A 19,722-nucleotide genomic window follows, 5' to 3' on the forward strand; every position below is an offset into this window, starting at 1 on the left:
AAAGAAACAAAACAACAACAAGAAAACCCACAAACCCACACAACCCCCTTCCTTATGCAACCAAAGATTAACACTTTTAAATTTTTTAAAGCTTCATTCACACCAATGCTTCTATCAAAATATTAGTTTGCTTTATATAGCACAAAGCTGATTCTAGATTCAAACATTTTGATAACCTTCTGATCCTTTTGATGAGGTATACTGGGAGAAGTCACATTTTCCGTGTGGCTGGAATCTCTCTGCAAATGGAAGCCATTCAGAAGGCAGCCATCTGAAAGAAGAATCTTTTGGTGCTTGGGACATTTCACCTCGACCCATGAAGGTGTCATTAGGGCCAGCCAGCTCTGGAGAAATCCGTGCACATGGCTACTCTAGGGACATTTGCCTCAACAGGCGCGTAGCAAGGTAACATGAGATCCAAGCAAACACCATCGCCGCTACTGTTGTCCCCAGTCCTTCATTCCTGGTGTCTGGCCAGGACTCAGAGGCAAATGACATTCACTGCTGTACTCGTCAGCTGTGTGTGACCCACTCAGCACGGCCACCACACAATGGTGGCGAGGCCAGAGCTTCTGGAAGAGGAGCAATCTCCAAGGCAGCAATTCAGCCTCCCTTGCCAGGAGTCCTCCTGGAGATGTAGAGCTCTTAAGGTCTCACTGTCCTTCATGCCTTGCTGAAGGAGCTTCCTCTTTCATCTCCTCTTCCCCAGGTTTCGGAGATACACCAGCTCTCAGATACCAGCCTCATTAGAAACACCAGAACCTAGTCCCCCGATGACACAGGTGAAGAGAAACAGCCCAAAAAAATCCAGCCCAAAGAAATCTTGAATTATCAGGAAGATCTTCAAGGTCTTTCAGCAGATCAAAGTCACTCCTCTCACCCTTTGACACAATGTCCAAGGACTGACAGAGATCGTGACTAGTCCAGCTTGTAAAGAATCACCATGGTCCATGTCTATGAAAGCATGAGTGAAAGTGCCTTGTCTCCACCTAGATGGTCTTCTCAAAGCTTGTTCTAGGAAGTCTGATACACAAACCACATGCTTTGAGCCTCCACAAGGGATAGCACTCCCCTAGGAATAATGTACAAGTTCTTTCCTCCAGCAGTGAACTGTTTAAGAAGAATTTGTTCAAAATTGGTGGATTTCACAGGGGATTTTGAAAAAGCAGAGCATGGAAGGTGCTGTCAGATGAAAAGACAGACTGATGATATTAAGCAATCTGGAAATTATGAAATTAATGATATTAAACAATCTGGAAATTATGAAATAAAGTGATAGAAAAGTGAGGGATGTCTTAATTTTGCACAGTGCATGGTGGATGAGACATTGCATTTGCTTCATGGGAGGAGGCAACTGTCTGCCCACCCAGGCAGAGAGAACTGCTCCATGGCTACAGTGGCAGAGGGGTCAGAGGACTGGCACAAGTGTATGGAGTAAAGGCAAAGGTGGAGAGAGAGACTTTAGGTACGTGATGAATTTTAAACAACATCTTTTAGGTGAGACAAAAAAGCAGGGACATCCCCTTACCCCTCTCCTTCCACAGATCACTCCCGGGATGTTACCAATTCCATCCACCCTGCAAAGTGAAAGAGAAGCTTGTCTGAGGGCATTGTCCAATTGCATTTTGAACACTGTCAGGCTTGGGGCCATGACTACCTCCCTGGGAGCCTGTTCCACTGCTCCACCACCCTCTGGGTGAAGAACCTTTTCCTCATGTCCAACCTAAACCTCCCCTGGCACATCTTCTTGCCTGCCTCTCCTCTCCCCTTTTCAGGAAGCTGTAACTGCAATGAAGTCTCCCCTCAGTCTCCTCTTCTCCAGCCTGAACAAACCAAGTGATTTTAGCCACTCCTCATGTGTTCCAAATGTTCCTGCCATAACAGACTGCATTTTCTATTCACCTCACGCTATGTGATATCATATTCACATGCATATCTATTAATTCCCATTCCATTTATTTGAGAAAAATCCTTGACTGAAGAGACTGTTCAAACAGCACTGCCCCGCTACGTCACCCGGGTGTTTGTACATTGCAGAACTGGAAAGAGCGACACCAGCAACACTGAGCTGGCAGAGCCGGGCGCTTGGCTTGTGTGGTGGTGGGTGGAAAGGGGGGTGGAACCTCCTGGCTCCAGCTGTGTTATGGATTGTCAAATCAAAGTGTCTCATTGTCCTTCATCTCAGGTACTAAATAAAAAGAAATCCAAGGACTCAAGTATTCACAGTAGGAATTTCACAACAAACGAATAAAACAGGTAAGGAAACCACTCTGAGCGTCTGCAACTGCATCGCTTTTTAGGCAGGTATAAGTGATCAGTGATTTCACCTCTGGAAAGCTGATAAAATGTTGTAATGTTTCTACATGCATTTCCAAGGGAAGGGAAAATAATACATTTCCAAGAGGACTGAAGATGATTGCACCAATTCAAGAAGTAACAGATTTTCTGGCTTTGGGCAAGTAATTCAATCTCCCTGTACCTAATCATCTCGTCAGCACAACCAGTGTGCTCTACATCCACTGCCGTGAAGTGCACTTCTCAGAGAGCCATAAGTCTCTGTTCAGGAGTAAATCCTGGGAAAAGGTGGAACCAACAACATCAGCACCTACCCTATATAAGCACCCTCATGGAAAAAAACAAAATGAACCACAAATATATGTGTGTGTATATATATATATATATATATATATATAAAATGGCAATGCTCTCATGGTTCTTTTAAAATGTTGTAACTTTTCCCCCCCAAACCCTAGTCTTTACAATAAGAGGAATATGGCTGTGCACCACCTCAGTCAGCTCCTGTACAGAATTTCATGCCAGCTGATGTTGCTGGCACTTTAGGAGGACTCCTGGCTGTGATGGGGGCAGGGGATAACAGAGTTATTATTGACATTCTGGTTGCACTTTGAGCCTCTTTCCAACCTCTTGCACATTTTCTGCACTTTAATGGACAGCAGCCATAGTCAGTGACCTGGCAGCACGCTTGGAGAGCCAGGGGCAGAAGGAGGCACTCAGTTTCCCCACCTCCTCTTCCCCACTGAGCAATAATGTGCTCTTATTTGTCATGATGATATTAATGTACAACCCTCAACCTTTTCAGCAGAAGTAGTTCAAGCATTAAGCAATGAAACAGCTGTTGTGGTAGGAAGAGTGACAAGCCCCAAATCTTTGATGATGCTGTTGCAGTATCAGTGCTGCTTCTCCAATATTCTCAAACGGTGTCACCCTCAGATCTCTGCTGTACACCAGTAAAAAATGTGTAAGATGCTGCATCATTTTGACTAGCCAACAGTCTTTCTTCCCTTTGATGTGATCTAACAACCTCAGAGCTACATGGCAATTTAGAAGAAAACTCAGCTGCAGAACTATAAAGTGTTATTATTTAGGACTACAATATCAGCTGCTAAGATCACGTGGGAAAGATTGTTGTAAAGATACTTAACCGGCAATCCTGGCACAAATGAGTTCACAACTTTTTCAAAATACCAGCATAATTATGAGCTTATGTTAAGAGGAGATTTACACAAAAGAATTTAAGATTTTTTTTATCTTGCAGGAGTGGAAAACAAGTGAAATTACACTGAATTAATAAATGCATTCAAGCAAAAACGAAGCATCTCCCTTAAAAATTCTGCTACAAAGCAAGTTTAATTCCAGTGAGGATCCCCATATTATTGGGGTCAAAGAGCTACTGATACCCATTCTAACTTGATCAATACTAATTCAGGGATCTCTACCATAAATCCTTGTAAGCAGTGTACACAGTTCTAGTAGAAATATAGACCTGTTTCATCAGCAAATATTCAACTCTGTGCCTCCAATATTAATCTGACCTTTTCCATAGCCTTGAGCTGGAGAAAAAAATTGGCATTTAAGCCAGAAGTTTCCACAGCTTTTTCACTAGCACCCCCAGCATTAGTGAAGAATACCCAGACACCAGTACTGACAGCAGAGACCATCTCTGACTATCGTATGAAGTTCACAGCCTTGCTTATCACTCTCTGCTTTCCCTGGCCTTAGTTCAGGAGCCATATGAGCACTTGTCTTGCAGAGTACTTCGGAAGTTTCTGCAAAGGCACATTAGTCATGCTGCCAAGCCCGTCTTCCAGTTTCTAACAAATGGGTGCCTTTTCTATATGACTAATGCAATGACAAACATATTTCACGTGACGGCTGGAAGCCCACATATGACCCTGCAGGAAGCTGCCTTGAAGACAGGCCAAGATATTAAAAATATCTCTGTACATAAACTTAAGCGGCATTGCCTCACAACATATTCCCGCTTTTTTTTGGCTCTCTCTCCTCATTCATTACTGACTGGTGCATTATACTGTGTGTCTACACTGTTGAATATCTTAGCATTCAGATTCAGCTGGAGACCTAGTCTCCCAGTCCCTGACTTTGCATAGGGATACAAACTTTGCCAGAGGATTTCAAATGAATGGTGTTGAAAGTATATTTGTATAGCTGTTGGCAGTGAAAAATCCTTTGCCTCACAGAAATGTTCCTGTAAGAACAGTGTAGCTTGAAAATGAAGAGAGGAAGCAGGCAGAGGAGGTTCTCCTCCGAGCTCTTCCTCCTGTTTCCTGACAAATCAGTTTTACCATCAACTTATCTATGAAATAGGCATAACTGCATATTTTTACTTCACACAAACAGCCTGAGGTCTAGGTTATATTGTCTGCAAATCCAGACTGGGAAAATGCTATAAAGATGCCAGCTACTGAGTTTTTATCTTCCTTTCCTGAATGATTTCCCAACAGTTTTTTGCTCACTGTCACCAGTCACAAGTAAATTTGTTGAGTGACTGAGTAATGTGCAGAGGGAGATGGGCGAAGCTGCCGGGCTGGCAGATAGTTACTAATTCAGGTCACTGGATTTAGTGCTCACCCTCCTCCCTCGGCGTGCTCTTCGTGGTCTCTGGTATCTTAAAACTGTGTTGCCGAACAGCTCAGCATCTGGATTCTGCTGGAGACCTGCTCTCCATATGGCCAACTGCATGCACACACAAAGTCTTCTGGTGTTCTGCAAGAGGGGCCAAGCAACAAAGAAACTCCCTCCACCTGCAGCAAACATAAGAAGACACAGTCCTCGTAATATTTCAGGTATTTTGGACTCAGCTCCATCCCCAAATATACATTAAAAAGTAATTATTATGTCTTAGCCATCATAGTACCAGCACAGGCCAGAGAATAAAGATGGAACCTACGACGAGAGAAGACCCAGTACGGGAGTGTGTTTGTGTAGGTCTGCCCTCTCCAGCCTACTTGCTGACTGCTTAAAAGTGTGACACAAGAGGAAAAGACTCAGTAGGTTAGTTACCAGAACTTTGCAATTAAAGGTAATACCAAGGAAAAGACCATGGAGTAATGCCTGTAAGCAGCTTTATCCATTTTTCAGTCTGTTTATCTCTTATCTGCTTCCAGGGAAGACTGCAGTCTCTGGAAAATGCAAGGTTTTCCTTGCAAGCAGTTTGCTAGTGTAGATGCAACATTCACGTAGCTGCACACACAGGTTGTAAACGCCACCTGGGTTCAAATCACAAACAGGGCAGAGAACTGCTGTCCTAGAGAGTCTTTGAAGAGTGATTCAGGGAGCCCAAGTAGATGCTAGGAAGGAAAAGCTCAAAATCCAATCCCAACTCAAAATTAAAAGAGAAACTCATGCATCTTTCTGGCTGACGTGATGAGTACTGAAGTTGTGATGATGCATCAGTGCATTGCCTTAGAAGATAAGGAAAGGACTGAGGGCAGAAGGCTATATTCTCCTACCAGGTAGTCCCAGATCTGGCCAAGCCCCAGTGAAGCTCTGAGGAGCAAAGGGGAGATCACCCATCCACCACTTTCCACCTTTTAGTGGGACATATCCAGTGGGACATGGCCAATTATTGATGCCAAATTAATAAGCAAGCAGGAAGATTTTGAAACAATAATGTGTATTTTATTGCATGCCATTGCCACCAGAATTTCACTCTGCTTTTGCCATTTCTCTTCATGCTTCGTTTACCAGCAGTGTTAATTCTGACCTGCTCCTTCTTTACTCTCCTTCTTATTCTGGTCCCTTTCCCACTCTCCCAGATCCACCCAGGCTCACCTTCTCCCAGATCTTCCCTGGGTGTCACCAAGGGCAGTAGGCAACCAACAGAGTCACTTCTTGCCACGAAAATGAAGGGGAACCTTCTCTCATATCTCACCCCTCCAGCATCACCTGCAAAGCCTCTTCCACCCGAACTGCCACCATTCAGACATAAAAGAAAATGGGACAAACGGAAGAGGGTCTCTAAGCAATGACATTAAATCACAGCCTTTACTTTTTCTCTCAGTCATGCGCCAGTGCTGCTGCTGTATGTGCTGGTAGGTCCTATGTTTCCTAAGCCATTGTCAACTCTTTCTTTTCTGCTTTCTCTGTTTGATGAGTCCACATTCCACCATCCAGCAGGGAAGCTAAATGCTCCCAGAGAAGAAGAAACCAGGGAAAGCACAGGCCCTCATTCCAGCTCACTTGGGGATGCATCCTGGTGGGTTGTAAATTATGTTGGGATACGCCTCAGCAGAATAAAAGGAAAGAAGGTCACAGCTGAGCCCAATCTATGGAGCCTGAAGGGCTCAAGAACTTCCAACTGATATCTGAGTCACACCCTGAGCTGGAGGCACCACACATTGGCAAAGCGGATGCAAGATCAGACATAGCTTGCGAACTATCTGGAAAAACAGCCTGAGTCCAGAGGAGAACCATTAAATCTGAGTTTCCTTGGGTGTCAGATTAGCTCTCCTCTCCAAGACTGTATCTGTACTGCACACATAAGGCCCTGGACTAAGAGGCAAAATGTCTGACCTAAGTAATACTACCCAATTGTAAGAGCTCTGCAACTTCCTTCCCTTTATCACAAAACCCCTATGGAAGACACGCACAAATATAAGCACCTCTATTGACTCACAGTCTCCCTCTCATCAAGCTTAATAAACTCCTCTACATTCATACAACATTGCTCCACACGTGTAACTTGGACAGAAAACAAAACCCCAATCAAGAAAAGACGAATGAAAGGGAAACTCCCCCATGCTCATTCCTTAGTGAACCAACCCTCGACATCCCAAACATTATACCAACAAGCCCTTGATGTTCCCTGTGCTAAATCATAAAGTGCCCCCCTGCCCCCTTTGAAGTGCATGCCTGCTGCAATGGGGTTCAGTAATGACAAATAAAACCTTCAGTAGAATTAAATAAAGCTTGGTGGGAAGAGTTCAAGCACACAGGAACAAGACAGGCCTTTGCAGGCTGCAGCAACCTGGGAGGGGCTGCAAAACATCGACAGCAAGATCAGAACTCAGGTGATCTAGACAAACTGGAAAAACAACCCGGAATGAGCAATTTAGCATGGACAGCTAGGAATGACTATGTAGAAACTGCACAAGTATGAGACAAGGAACACTGTGGCATGCAGCTGTCTGCTGAAAAGGGTCTGGGGAACATCGTGTGTCACAGGCCACGCATAAGTCAACAATGTTGTGTTATATTATCTGATTGTTATATGTGTTATATGTTATATTACAAAAGGACTCTCACCTATATCTGATTTCATATTCAGAAATACTAACAAGTGTTGTCTACGAATACCCAAGGTAATCTCCCACTACTCACTTAGCAAAGCCTTGGGGTCCAGTTCAAGGAACTCCAGATCAGCTGAAGAAATGGGGATAAGAAGAATCAGAGATCAAAAGATAATAATAAAATTCAGAGGTGAAAAGATCAAGATTTGAAGCTGTCTTCAGATAACCTAAAAGGTGCCTGCAAAGAGCAGGGCGAACATTAAAATTACAAGACACTTCTGGTACAGAATTTCTCCGAGACAGATTGCCTGGGAGATCAGAGGATTTGAATAACAGATTAAAAACACTTTGGCCAGGAATATTTTAGGCCAAGCCGATCTTTCCAAGGCTTGTGCAGAAGGTCAAAGTCGGTTTTGTTTTTAATATACTATTTCACTGCAAGACTTCATTGACTTTGCATTAAGCTGCTATACTTGGAAAAGCACTGCCATGCCATGAAAAACAATGCAGGAAAAAAAGAAAGGATAAAAAGATAAAAATCCAGCTGCTTTTCCGTTCTGCTTCTGAAACTTAGTCTCTAAAAGATTACTTTGCAGGCCTTGAAGAGATCATGTTACTGTAAACAAAGCTCGAATAGACTACTTATTGTTCTAGGCCTCTGGTAGTCCTTTTTTCTCAGACATTGCCTTCAGAAATAACAAGCAGCCTAAGACATCTTGGAACTCTCAACAGCTTGAGTTTCCCATTTAAAGGCTCTGGCACTAGGGCACCTTGACACAAGGTAATGTTAGTAGGAAAATAGAGTTAATACAAAATAAGAAAAGGCTGTGGGGAGGGAAGAAGCCTCTTCTGCAGGGTCCAGTGCAGCAGCAATGTACAAGACTGAGATCCAGGGCTCTGCCAGGCCCCATGGGCAGCAGGCTAATGATTTGTGGCCTTGACCACAAATCAGGGTCACATCCCTGCACTTGCAGCTGAGCCATGGGGCGGCAGTCAGCACAGAGCCCGCATTTGTTGGTGCAGCCCTTTTTGATCCAGGACAAGACTGCAGGGGGAGTCTGGTTATAGAGTCAAAGAATGGTTTGGGTTGGAAAGGACTTTTAAAGATCAGCTTTTAAAGATCAGCTAGTCCAACCCCCCTGCCCATGAGCCGGGGCATATTTCACTAGACCAGGTTGCTCAAAGCCCTGTCCAACCTGACCTCGCACACTTACAGAGACGGGGCATCCACAGCTCCTCTGGCAGCCTGTTCCAGCATCTCACCACCCTCATTGTAAATAACTTCTTCCTTATATAGAATGTAAATCTATCCTCTTCTAGTTTAAATGGTTACCCCTTGTTCTGTCACTACAGTCCCCGGTAAAATGTTTCTCTCGGTCTTCATACACCCCCTTTATACATTCAAAGGCCACAACAAGCCTTCCCTTCTCCAAGCTGAGCAACCCCAACTCAGCCTCTCTTCATAGGAGAGGTGTTACAGGCCTTGAACCCCTATTAAAAGGGGGCACCCCCTCCAAAGTCCTCACAAGGGCAGTTCACCCAGAAAGCAAGATAGCCCTCCACAGCCTCCCTGAACCACCCGAAACCACGCTTGGGCAATCGATGCTCTGCAGAGGAAGGATGCTCTGCGCCACGTAATCACCACCTCCGCAGACTCCAAATTTTCTTTCTCTCATTACTTAGGGTATTGCAATGGTTAAATTTTTCAGATGCAGCTGCAAAGGGAACGGTTGGGGAGGGGGAGGGGAAGGGAGAGGGGACTCCGCCCCCCCATCCCCGGTAGTCCCATCCTCGTCCCGCCCTTTGCTCAGAGCCGCCCCGGCGAGGCCGCCAGTGGCTGCGGGCGCCTGGGGGGAGTTGTCCCGCAGCCCGCCCCTTCGGAGGCGCGGCTCGGCCCCAGTCCGGCAGAAAGGGCGGCCGGCGAGGCGGGGGCGGCAGTGCGCGGAGCGGCATCGCGCAAGGGCTGGGCCCGCCGGGAGCGGAGGGTGCCAGCATGGCTTTGGATTTCCTCGCGGGATGCGTCGGCGGTGAGGAGAAGGGGAGCTGCGGAAAAAATAAATAAATAAAAAAATAAAAAGGGGGATAAAAGGGTGGGAAGGGGGGTAAAATGAAAATGCAAAAGGGGAGGAAATGAGAAAAAGAAAAGGGGAAGAAGAAAAGAAAAGGGAGGGGAAAAGTGAGGGGAAAATAGAAAAAAATTTAAAAGCGGAAAAAAAAGGGGAGGGGGGGAAAAGGGGAGGAAAAACCGGGGTGGAAGGGAGAGCTGGGCGCGGCGCTTTTATTTTGGGAGAGAACTGCTCTGGGCGAGGGGGTGCGATGGGAAGGGCCGCGGCGCCGAGCCCGGAGCGGGTGGCGGGAGGGAGCAGGCAGCGGGAGGACTCGGGGATTTCCCGGGGGTGCGGGCTGGCCCTGCCCGTGGCGGTGCCGCAGCGGCGGGTTTGCCCGAAAGGGCTGGAAGCAGCGGCCGGCGGGAAGGGAGCTCTCCCGGTGTCAGCAAGCGGGCGGCAGCAGGCTCAGGAACCCCTCGGACCTGCAAATATGAATAGTGCAGATGTTTAACGTGAAGAGGAGGAGAGAATACGTATGCTTGCCTTGCTCTTCCCTGTGCATCTGCTTACAGCCTTCCTTCTTCTATTTTTAGCGGTTGTTAATTGGGTTCAGGAGATTTATTCTCAGGCCTTTTCAGTTGTTTGTGTTTGCTGTTTTCCTTGCCAAGCTGGCAGATTTCTTTTCAGCTTTTCTCTGTGACTTCATCCTAGTGATCCTTGCCTTTCCAGGGATCCTGCATGGTCAGTTGTCCCACTGGTCTTTCTACGCTGAACACAGTGCACACAGCTATTTTTGTGACTTGGGCTATCTTGCTGCTGTGGTGACCTTGACCAACCTGGACTCCTCCATCCTAGGGTGGCCATCGTATTTCTTGCCACATCTTCTTAGAGAGAGGGAGGGACATTATCTTTCTGCCAATGTGAGAAGGTCATAAATGGATTGAACTTCCAGATTTGGTTCACACAAGTAGAGAGCTAAAGGATCCCTTGCTTCAGCCAGTAGTTGTCTTTTTCAGTGTAAAATGCATGTATTCAGATTAGGCGATATAATTAATAGGTCTAGCATGTAACTCGTAGCAAGTCCTTCAATGCTAGAATAAAGCAAGAGTTGCATGGTCCTTCCACAGGTGCTACCATCACATCTGGAAAGGCTACGGGCAGAGTGTGGGGATTTTAGAGAAGCTTCCAGGTTTTCTGTGCCTCCTCAGAGTGGCATGTACATTAAATATTTTTCTTCAGATGAAATCTGCAATTTCTGCAGGCTGGAATTGCCTCAGGGTGGGGCCAGGAATCACTGCTGAACTTCCCTTATGATGTGGCGTGCTCTGTAGTCAACCCCTGCCTGGGGCCCACAAGCTTGAGGAGCATAAAGGCAGCTAGTACTGGCCTGAAGGACTGAACTGTAGATCTCTTATCTTCTGGCTTGGTAGGAATACTCTGTCCCTGGCCTGCTGGTGATGTTGTACACTTACACCTCAGGCTGGTGGTCCTGTTGGGGCTACAATAACACCAGACCCAGGAAGAAAAACTGAGTCATAACCATGGCATTTGTTTGGTTTCAGGTGCAGCTGGAGTGCTGGTAGGACACCCATTTGACACTGTTAAGGTGGGTTGATGATGAAATAACTTTGTCTCTAAAACTCAAAGTTTTACCAAGGAGTAGGGGAGGAAAAAAAATCCCCAAATGCTGTAGGAGCATAAATCTGTGCTGGAAAGTTTGGAGCAAGCCTCCTCAAGCATGGTTTATAGATTTACAGTCTCCAGCTCTTCAGAAGTGAAAAATGATTTGTATGTATGATTCAACCCAGTAACATGACAAATGTTGGCATAAACCACAAGTTCTTCAGTGCAGTAACAATGCTGTATTTGAAAATACAATCTTCCATTTAATAATTTTGGCCGTAGTTTGCTTCTCTGCAGTGTTCATTGCTAACTGCTAAAACTGCCTCTCCCTGCATTTGGAACTCAAAACTACTTTGCTGCTGGGTTGAAAATTTGCTTTTAGTTTCTCCCTTGAGCTCTGCTACTTACTCCTCAAGCATTAATTTGTCACAGTAGCCAAAGAGTGTAAGTGGATAAAAATCCACAGCACAAAGCTTGTCTGCGGCCTTTTTCCTCCCTTTAAGTATTATGTATTTCTATAACTTTTAGTTCAAATTGGTTTTCTGATAGTAGCTTAGCTACATGTATTATGCATACTAAGGGTAGCTAAGACCTGTTCAAAGATGAGATTTGAAATCTCCTGGGGGCACTTCAGCCAGGACTCCCACAGGTCCAAGCCTACTTTTCAGACTGGAATGGCATCTTTAGTCACTTTTTGACACCCTTATCCAAAGTTTTGCACTGGAAGAAGGAGGGATGCCAATATATTCCCTGCTAAACTGATACACCAGATCACTTGACTGCAGCAGACAGCACACCATCCGCTACAGCTATATTTGGAATACCTTTACTTTGCTGAGTTTAAATACGCAAAGGCCTAATAGTGTTACTGAAATAATGACCATATCCTGTATTCTAGCACATGGTTAATTCAATACGGATTTTCTTAGCTAGTGGATATTAGTCCTTGCCAGTCAAGTGCAAGCTGCTCAAATAGTAAAAACTATACGTATGTTTCTCAGAGTATGGTAAATTTGGCTGTTAAAGTAATTGGGTTGAATTCTAGTATATATTTTCAGGAATGGTATTAATCAGGCTTGCATTTTTTTATGGTGATACAGGGCCAGCTGTCTTTTTCTCTCAACTCCATCCTGCCAAGTTTTACATGCTTAAATTAAGGTGATGGGTCATTTCACTGAAGCCAGCAAAACTGCTAAAATTCTATCCTCAGATTAAAGTTAAACACATGGGGTTTGGTTATTTTTCATTTGTTTTAAAGTAAACCAGCTTCTGTTGCATGAAACTAAACATTTAAATGTCTGTAAAAAGGGGTCTCCCAGGCTGGTTCTAGCAGATGTATTAATACAAAATAGATGTGTTTGCTTTAGAAAAAAGATCTCGCTTTACAATGGAAGAAACTAATTTCTTTGCAGATGACTTGAAGTGGTTTATGAAATCCATTGTGGCACACTATGATTTCATACTCATTAGAATGTATTATAAACATTTATCTATATATTTTTTTTTTTTAGAGAAAACACCAACGCTTGTGTTATAGCTGGCATAGTCACCACCATATGTGGGAAAACTAACACTATAACCAGTCTTTAAAAAAATGCATAACTTGTGTGTGTATATGTGTTAAGAATGAATCATTTTTTATAGTTCTGCAGTGTTTAAAGGGCTATCTGGTAGTCACCTTAGACTGTACTTTCTAACATAACTGAACAATGGGAAAGCTGCTTAGATAAGCCAGAATTTTACTTCTGTCTTGTCTTTTAAGCTCTTTTTTTTTTGGCCAGTGACCATGTTTCACAAAGCGGGGAGGGGGATGGTGGGACACACAGGGAGAGGTTAAGCCGGTGCACTCACCCTGCGAAACCCACAACTGAGCTGATCTCAGAACTGGCAAACTCCTTATCCCTGGTTTGTTGATGTAATGTGTAAAGTTGCTTTTTTGCTTTTAACTGCCTTTACTTTCTGAGCTAGGGGCTGTCTTCATTAACAGCAAAAGTGTTACTTTGTTGTAGATGACAGATAAGCCTCATCACGGGAGAGTTACCTAGTAAGTATAGCCCAGGTGAACACTTCTGTTTCTCTCAGTTTTAATTTATTCCCAAATGTATTAGTTCAAATAAAGATCTAAAAGGCTTATGAAGCTTTTTCCCTTTTTAGTTTTTAAACTGATGTGTCCCTCTTCTACAGCTATAGCATGGAGGGAGTGGGGTTTAAATACCACTTTTATTTTTTAATGTAAAGTCTTATTCTGAACCTTCTTTCTGGTACGTATTTCTGGCTGTATGCACTTCCACACACAGTGACTCTGAAACTCAATCAGAGGCACACTGTTGTTGAGATCTTACCCACTACATATACTTGGAGAGCATTTTCATTGCCCAAACACTTTCAAATCACGTATTTTGCACATTATTAAATGCTTGGACTGTTTTGGGGGTGTGGTGGTTTGTATTTTTTTTGCTTCATCTTGAGTACCATTATACAAGTCCTTAGTGATATAAAACTACAGTGTGTTACTATTGGACTTAAAACCTTAGTAACGGTGGCTTCAAGTAAGAAGGAAGCAAGAATTGGGCAATGAACAGAACAGAGGGTTAAACTTTATGCATGATTCATCCATCCTATAGTTATACACACTAAAGAGCGTGTTGAATATGGCATTAATACTCACGAAATAAGGTTTCATATGCATTCATTGCCTTACCTGGCAGTTTGCTAATATGGGTACCCCTATGCAGTCATTGCTGTGCTTAAATGAAAGAGCTGGTTTTCATTCTTAGACCTGGAGCATCAGTATGCTCTAAATATTTCATCTTACAACAAAGCTTTATTGGTCAATATTTCATGAATTATTTAGACAAAAGTAGTGGGAGCTGTATGCCACTAAGAAATTCAACCTATATACAGAATATGACTAATTCCAAACTACGAAAGACAAGCATATAGAAAAATTAAAGAGGGTTCCTGAGCTGCAGTTCTTCCAAAGGCCAAACATGTGGAAGTCCCCTCACTTCACAGACAGGGTTTGAAACAATATCAGTAAGTTATAAATGGAGTTAAAGCTTCATTTTGTGCAATTCTGACAGCTTGTCAAGATTTATGACTTTGCTTGTGGGTCTGCTGCTTGGGCACTTTTGACAATCTGCCTGACTCCCAAACAGCATTTTGAGTAACAGAGGATTTATTTTCCTTGAATCCTACTGTAAGCCTACTTTTAAGTCTAAGAAGTTTTAAAACCCTCTTCCATCTTGGAAAAACTGAGGTGGTCTCAGCTTCCCCTTCTGGCCAGCATACACTGATGTGTATACCACAAAGACTGAAAACTGAAGTTTTGATTTACAGACATAAAATTACATGTTGTAGAAATATAAAAACAATACTGAACATGTAAATAATTTTTGCCTCAAAGAAAGCTAACCTGAATATAGAGTTTTGACAAACCATATCCCTAAATCCTTTTCTAGACCCACATCACCTTATGGGTCTTTCATTGTTGTGGTGGTGTTTATTATTACTTTAGGCAAACAGGGATAAAAAGATTTACAGTCAGGAATCTCTTGCATACACCTGATAATCTTTTGTTCAGAATAAGAGTCTTGAAGTTTTTGCCCTGGAGTTGTAGCAGCAGCATTAAATGGTTGATAAGCATCTTTTCTCAGGAACATTAGAGCCCTCCATGCTGGAGATCAGAGACAGATTTCTGACTTTTCCAATCCAGTGAAACCTATTTATTGAGTTCATTGCAGTGTGGAGTTTTGCACAAACTAGGTAGCTTATGAGGCATTTTGTTTTGTTTGAAATATGTTGAGAACAAAGCAGCAGGAGAAAACGGATTGGACTTTCCCCTTAAATGTTAAAAAACATCTGGGAAACTGGCCTGTCTCCTGATCTCACCAGTTACAACAGCTTCTATCTGTCCAGCAGAACATACTGTTTCAATTTTGGAAAAGTTAACTGATTACTAACATTAAAGTTTGAAACAGCCACACCCTCATAAATTGTTTGCATTTATCAAGTAAAAAAAACCCAAACAGACTAAAATTTAAAAGGACAAGTAGCTTTTTATGCTGTCCTTACGCAAAGAAAGATGTCTTAATCTCTTCCCAGCTACCCTCTGAAAAGAAATCAGATCTCAGTGAAGCACCCCAAGTCTGGTAACCAGGAACACTATGGGTGGTGGTGTTGAACTTTTCCATCCTTTTACAATTAGCCTTATTTCATGCTTGATTTGTAAATATTTTTTTATGAAATTCTATTTGGTTTGTACAGATATTCCTTAGTGTGAACAGAAATATTCCTAGCAGCTAAAGAAAGTACTTATTGTAGCCAGTACTGGAAAACTCCAATATGAAATTCTAGATAATAGTGTAACCTGTTGTACTTCCACGTAATGTTTTTCTAATATTCACAAGTTGTTAATAATCCTCCTTCCTTCATGTCTTCACCCCAAAAGTTAATTTGAAACACTTAGAATATTTTCAAGTTATTTTGCCACATCTGGCATTGCAGCGTCCAGCCTGTGCTCTTGCATATATAATATATTACTATAGCAAATCTCTGTATAAGCACAAGATTAAAGTTTACAAATTAGGCTGCTCTTGACATACAAATCAGTATCTCATACAACTTTTTATAGGTTCGTCTCCAAGTTCAAAATGTAGAGAAACCTCTCTACCGTGGGACCTTCCATTGCTTTCAGTCCATCATAAAGCAAGAATCTGTAAGTACAAAATTAACACTTTGCATATTTTGTGTCTTCATGTATTTTGTATCAGAAGGGTGGGAAGTTCTTTAAAAAAAAAAGTACAAATATTGAAGGTCAAGAGATGAGCATGTTCTGAACCTCACCTGACCACAGGGCAGATCTTGTAGTCAGAAGTTTGCCAGAAACTTTGTGAAGAAGATCATTAAATTGGAAGTTGATGTTTGAAGTTAACTTTTCAAATACGATAATGAGTTACTTGAATAGCTAATTTTCTGAGAATCTAAGCAATCTAAGCAATGAGTGAAGAAATTGGTGAAGCTTTTTTTCTGCTGAAGCTTTAAGACCATAGCTAAAAGGTTTAGGCTTTTAGCTACTTTAAAGTGTAAAATTTACCATGAAACTTCTCTCTGGGTGGACTAAGATTATTTTCTGGATGTGTTCAACTATATATTTATACTGCTAGAAATGTTTTGATGTTTGTGTCCTAGGCAGCAATGAAATTATTGTTATAAAGCAAGATGGTAATGATCCTCTGGCCACTGTTAGAAAGAGCCAGAAAGGCCACGTTCTGCAGAGTTTCAGGAGGTTATCCACACCAATGTTAAAAAGAGTTTTTCCTTCTTTCCTTCTTCCATTAGGCTTTTGGACTCTATAAAGGTATTGGGTCACCAATGATGGGACTTACCTTCATTAACGCCCTTGTGTTCGGTGTGCAAGGAAACACACTTCGTGCTCTTGGCAAAGACACTCCTCTGAACCAGTTCCTTGCAGGGTCCGCGGCCGGGGCCATCCAGTGCATCATCTGCTGTCCCATGGAGCTGGCAAAGACAAGAATGCAGCTTCAAGGAACAGGTGAATACAAACAAAAAAATAAGAACTACAAAAATTCCCTGGATTGTTTGATTAAAATCTATCAAAAGGAAGGGCTGAGGGGTATCAACCGGGGCATGGTCTCTACGTTCATAAGAGAGACTCCAAGCTTTGGCTTTTACTTCCTGACCTATGACTGCATGACCAGGTATTTAGGCTGTGAAGCTGAAGACAGTTATGTTATTCCCAAACTGCTGTTTTCTGGAGGGGTGTCGGGAATTGTGTCCTGGCTCTCAACCTATCCCATGGATGTGATCAAATCCCGGCTCCAGGCTGATGGAGTCGGAGGCGTTACACAATACAATGGCATTTTGGACTGTGTCCAGAAGAGTTACCATGAAGAAGGCTGGAGGGTGTTCACAAGAGGTCTTACTTCCACACTTCTCCGGGCTTTTCCTGTCAATGCAGCTACCTTTGCTACTGTCACTGTCTTCCTAATGTATATGAGGCCAGATGACAACCTTTGTGGATGTGAACCGGGTCCAGTAATCCAGCAGCCTTCCAGTTTGTGAACCCTCGCTGTTTGTTCTCCTGATCCAAAGCCTGGCTGACTGGGTTGTTTTTTTTTTTTTAATGTTAACATTTGATCCACACAAGAAATGTAAATATGTCTTATCTGTATAAAGAATTCCTAAATATGTCAAATTAGGATTTCATCTCATTACTTGTATAAACAGCATACTGCCTTACTAAGGACTTCATATCTAGTCGTATCTAAGTAAGATGGGGACCTGCCTTTAGCAAGTACTATACAGCTACTGTTGCAGCTCCAGAAAAGGATCTGGGGAATGTCATAGTATCAGAAATCAGGTTTTTTCTTCCACTCGTGTTCTGAATGACTAAGATGAATGCAGAAATATTTTCAGAAAAGAAATGCTCTTTTTGCATGTAACAGGAGTAAGTATAGTCCTTTAAGGTGAAGTAGGGGGAGGACATTAATTGTTGGAGGCATTTGCAGGTAACCCTGAACTGTTGAAGGCACAGACTAGCATTCAGCTAGCCATGTGTTTTACTTTTCCTCTGCTTTTATATGTTAGTGGTTTAAGTAGCAACTTTTAAATTTTTTTTAGCAGACCAGTATGAACAATGACTTGTTCCTAAGCTACCTCCCTTTCAGCTTGGAATAAATATCTTAAGCACAGATGTTTGTAAGGATTTAAGGAAACTCAAATCTAGTGAAACAGCTGTTACTTGCCTTCTCCCCTGTTTCTTGTTTGGTGGGTACATGGGTTGTATTGACTGGATTCAGCCAAAGTAGACTTTGTTCTCTGAAGTTAATGCAACGTTGTGCCACTTCCCTCAACATGCCCCATAGAAACCAGTAATGTACAGAAGTCAAGTCCTACCTGTGGTATTGCACAAAATGTTTGTGGGTGCAAAGTTAGCTTAGCAGCTTGAAGTACTATAGAAATATGTACATGTTTAGAACTGGAGGTTTCATTCCTTTCCGGACAGTAGCGGTGTAAGTGTCTGAAATGGCTGGTGTTCAATATGCTTGCATTATGAATTTATACAAAATTGATTTTTATGTATTTAGTTACAGTGCTACTGGAAAGATGACTGAAAAGATGACTGAAAAGGGTTTTGGAGAATTTTCTTGTTACATTAGTCCATTGTGATTTTTTTTTAGCAGTCTGTTCAAGAGAGATTGCATTAGTCAAAGAGTTCTAAACAGCTATTGAAGATTTGGAACATGAGCTACACATATTTGGCACGCATAGGCAGGAGGAAGGAGTGCATGTGTGTGAGGATGTTTAACACATATCGAACTAATTAAGTACAAGTTGTTACACTTGGTTGGGACAAGTGCAATATGTGTTTAATTTATATGAATTTTCTAAAAAACCCCTTATTTCATAGCATTTTGCACTGCAAAAAAATATGCTGGAGAAACCTTTAAAACTGGTATGTCTTTTTATACCTTGAAGGTATGTTGGATGTTTTGCTGCCTACTTGCACTGAGATTCAAATTGAATGTTAAATCTGTCTATTAAGCTGCAAATGCACAACTCACAGCAAAGACCATTTACACCTTTGTACAGGAGTCTGTAATTATTGTATATAAAATTGAGGGAATAAATTTTTAAAAAATTTTTACTTTCTTTCAAGTTTCTTGTATTTTACTCGGATGCTGTTAAATCAGCTGTGCAAGAGGGTGGGCTTTCTGGCTCTTGCCCGGAGGAACTTGTTCCCCACCTGCCTGTCACGCACACCAGGAAGGACAGCGCCTTGCTCTGGCTCAGAGCGCATCAATTCGTTGAAGCAAAGAAGGGAAGTTGCCTGAGCTTGGTTCTTGAAACTGATCTTTTCACTAAGTGCCTCAGTTGGAGGTGCTATAGCTACTAAGAGAACAATCCTGCTTTTAGAACCAAAGAGCTGACACAGTGCTTGGACCCTTCCTATTCTGCATGTTTGGTTTAAGCAGTGCTGAGCAGCACCAAGGCTGCAAAACTGCAGAAGACAAGTGTAGGGTCCCTGCAGAGTCACATCAGGATCAAGTACCAGGTCTGTCAACAGCACTGTTCGTACCTTAGTCAGAAGAATGCTTGGCTCTAAGATGCAAGATTTTAACGAAAAAAGCTTTGTAGGTTGTAATTTTTTGGCTTTAGACAGCACAACTAGCCCACAGAGAGCATCAATATTCCAAATAAAATGCCATGCAGGAAATCCAGGATGATCAGAGCAAGAGAATACCTCTCCTATGATTGACTGAGAAAGGTGGGGTTGTTGAGCCTGGAGAAGAGAAGGCTCTGGGGAGACCTTGAAGCAGCCTTTTGGTCCTTGAAAGGAAGTAGCCTATAAGAAAGATGGGGACAGACTTTTTAGCAGGGCCTGTTCTGATAGGACAAGGGGTAATGATTTTTAACTAGAAGAGGGGAGATTCAGGCTGGACACCAGGAAGAAATTTTTTACAATGAGGGTAATAAAA

General features: G+C 42.7%; 1 protein-coding gene and 1 long non-coding RNA gene across 6 annotated transcripts; one reads left to right on the top strand and one right to left on the bottom strand.

Annotated features, from left to right (window-relative positions):
- Positions 1-15: 15 nt before the first annotated feature.
- Positions 16-9,251, bottom strand: LOC135579536 (uncharacterized). The gene is made up of 3 exons (XR_010472771.1): positions 4,891-9,251; positions 1,529-1,577; positions 16-1,220 (listed from the first exon to the last, which is right to left on the bottom strand). It is a non-coding gene; the product is annotated as an uncharacterized LOC135579536 (long non-coding RNA).
- A 152-nt stretch (positions 9,252-9,403) lies between these two features.
- On the top strand, positions 9,404-18,890 carry SLC25A29 (solute carrier family 25 member 29). 5 transcript variants are annotated; one of them, XM_065063501.1, is made up of 5 exons: positions 9,482-9,577; positions 11,161-11,204; positions 13,231-13,265; positions 15,855-15,938; positions 16,562-18,890. In XM_065063501.1, exon 5 carries the CDS (start codon positions 16,595-16,597, stop codon positions 17,303-17,305), a length of 711 nt encoding a protein of 236 aa, XP_064919573.1. In that variant the 5' UTR covers positions 9,482-9,577; positions 11,161-11,204; positions 13,231-13,265; positions 15,855-15,938; positions 16,562-16,594; the 3' UTR covers positions 17,306-18,890. The 5 variants fall into 5 exon arrangements, with proteins under 5 accessions (XP_064919570.1, XP_064919571.1, XP_064919573.1 ...); XM_065063502.1 differs by having other exon boundaries at positions 9,483-9,577; positions 13,190-13,265; XM_065063498.1 differs by lacking the exon at positions 13,231-13,265 and having other exon boundaries at positions 9,404-9,577.
- The last annotated feature ends 832 nt before the right edge of the window (positions 18,891-19,722 follow it).

This window comes from Columba livia, chromosome 5 (genome assembly GCF_036013475.1).
Source record: "Columba livia isolate bColLiv1 breed racing homer chromosome 5, bColLiv1.pat.W.v2, whole genome shotgun sequence".
Taxonomy (NCBI): Eukaryota; Metazoa; Chordata; class Aves; order Columbiformes; family Columbidae; genus Columba; species Columba livia.

Coding starts and splice junctions, on each gene's coding strand:
- SLC25A29 (XM_065063498.1), top strand. CDS start 9,544: ATGGCTTTGGATTTCCTCGCGGGATGCGTCGGCG. Junction 11,205..15,854: donor ACCCATTTGACACTGTTAAG/GTGGGTTGATGA, acceptor AACTTTTTATAG/GTTCGTCTCCAAGTTCAAAA. Junction 15,939..16,561: donor CCATCATAAAGCAAGAATCT/GTAAGTACAAAA, acceptor TTCTTCCATTAG/GCTTTTGGACTCTATAAAGG.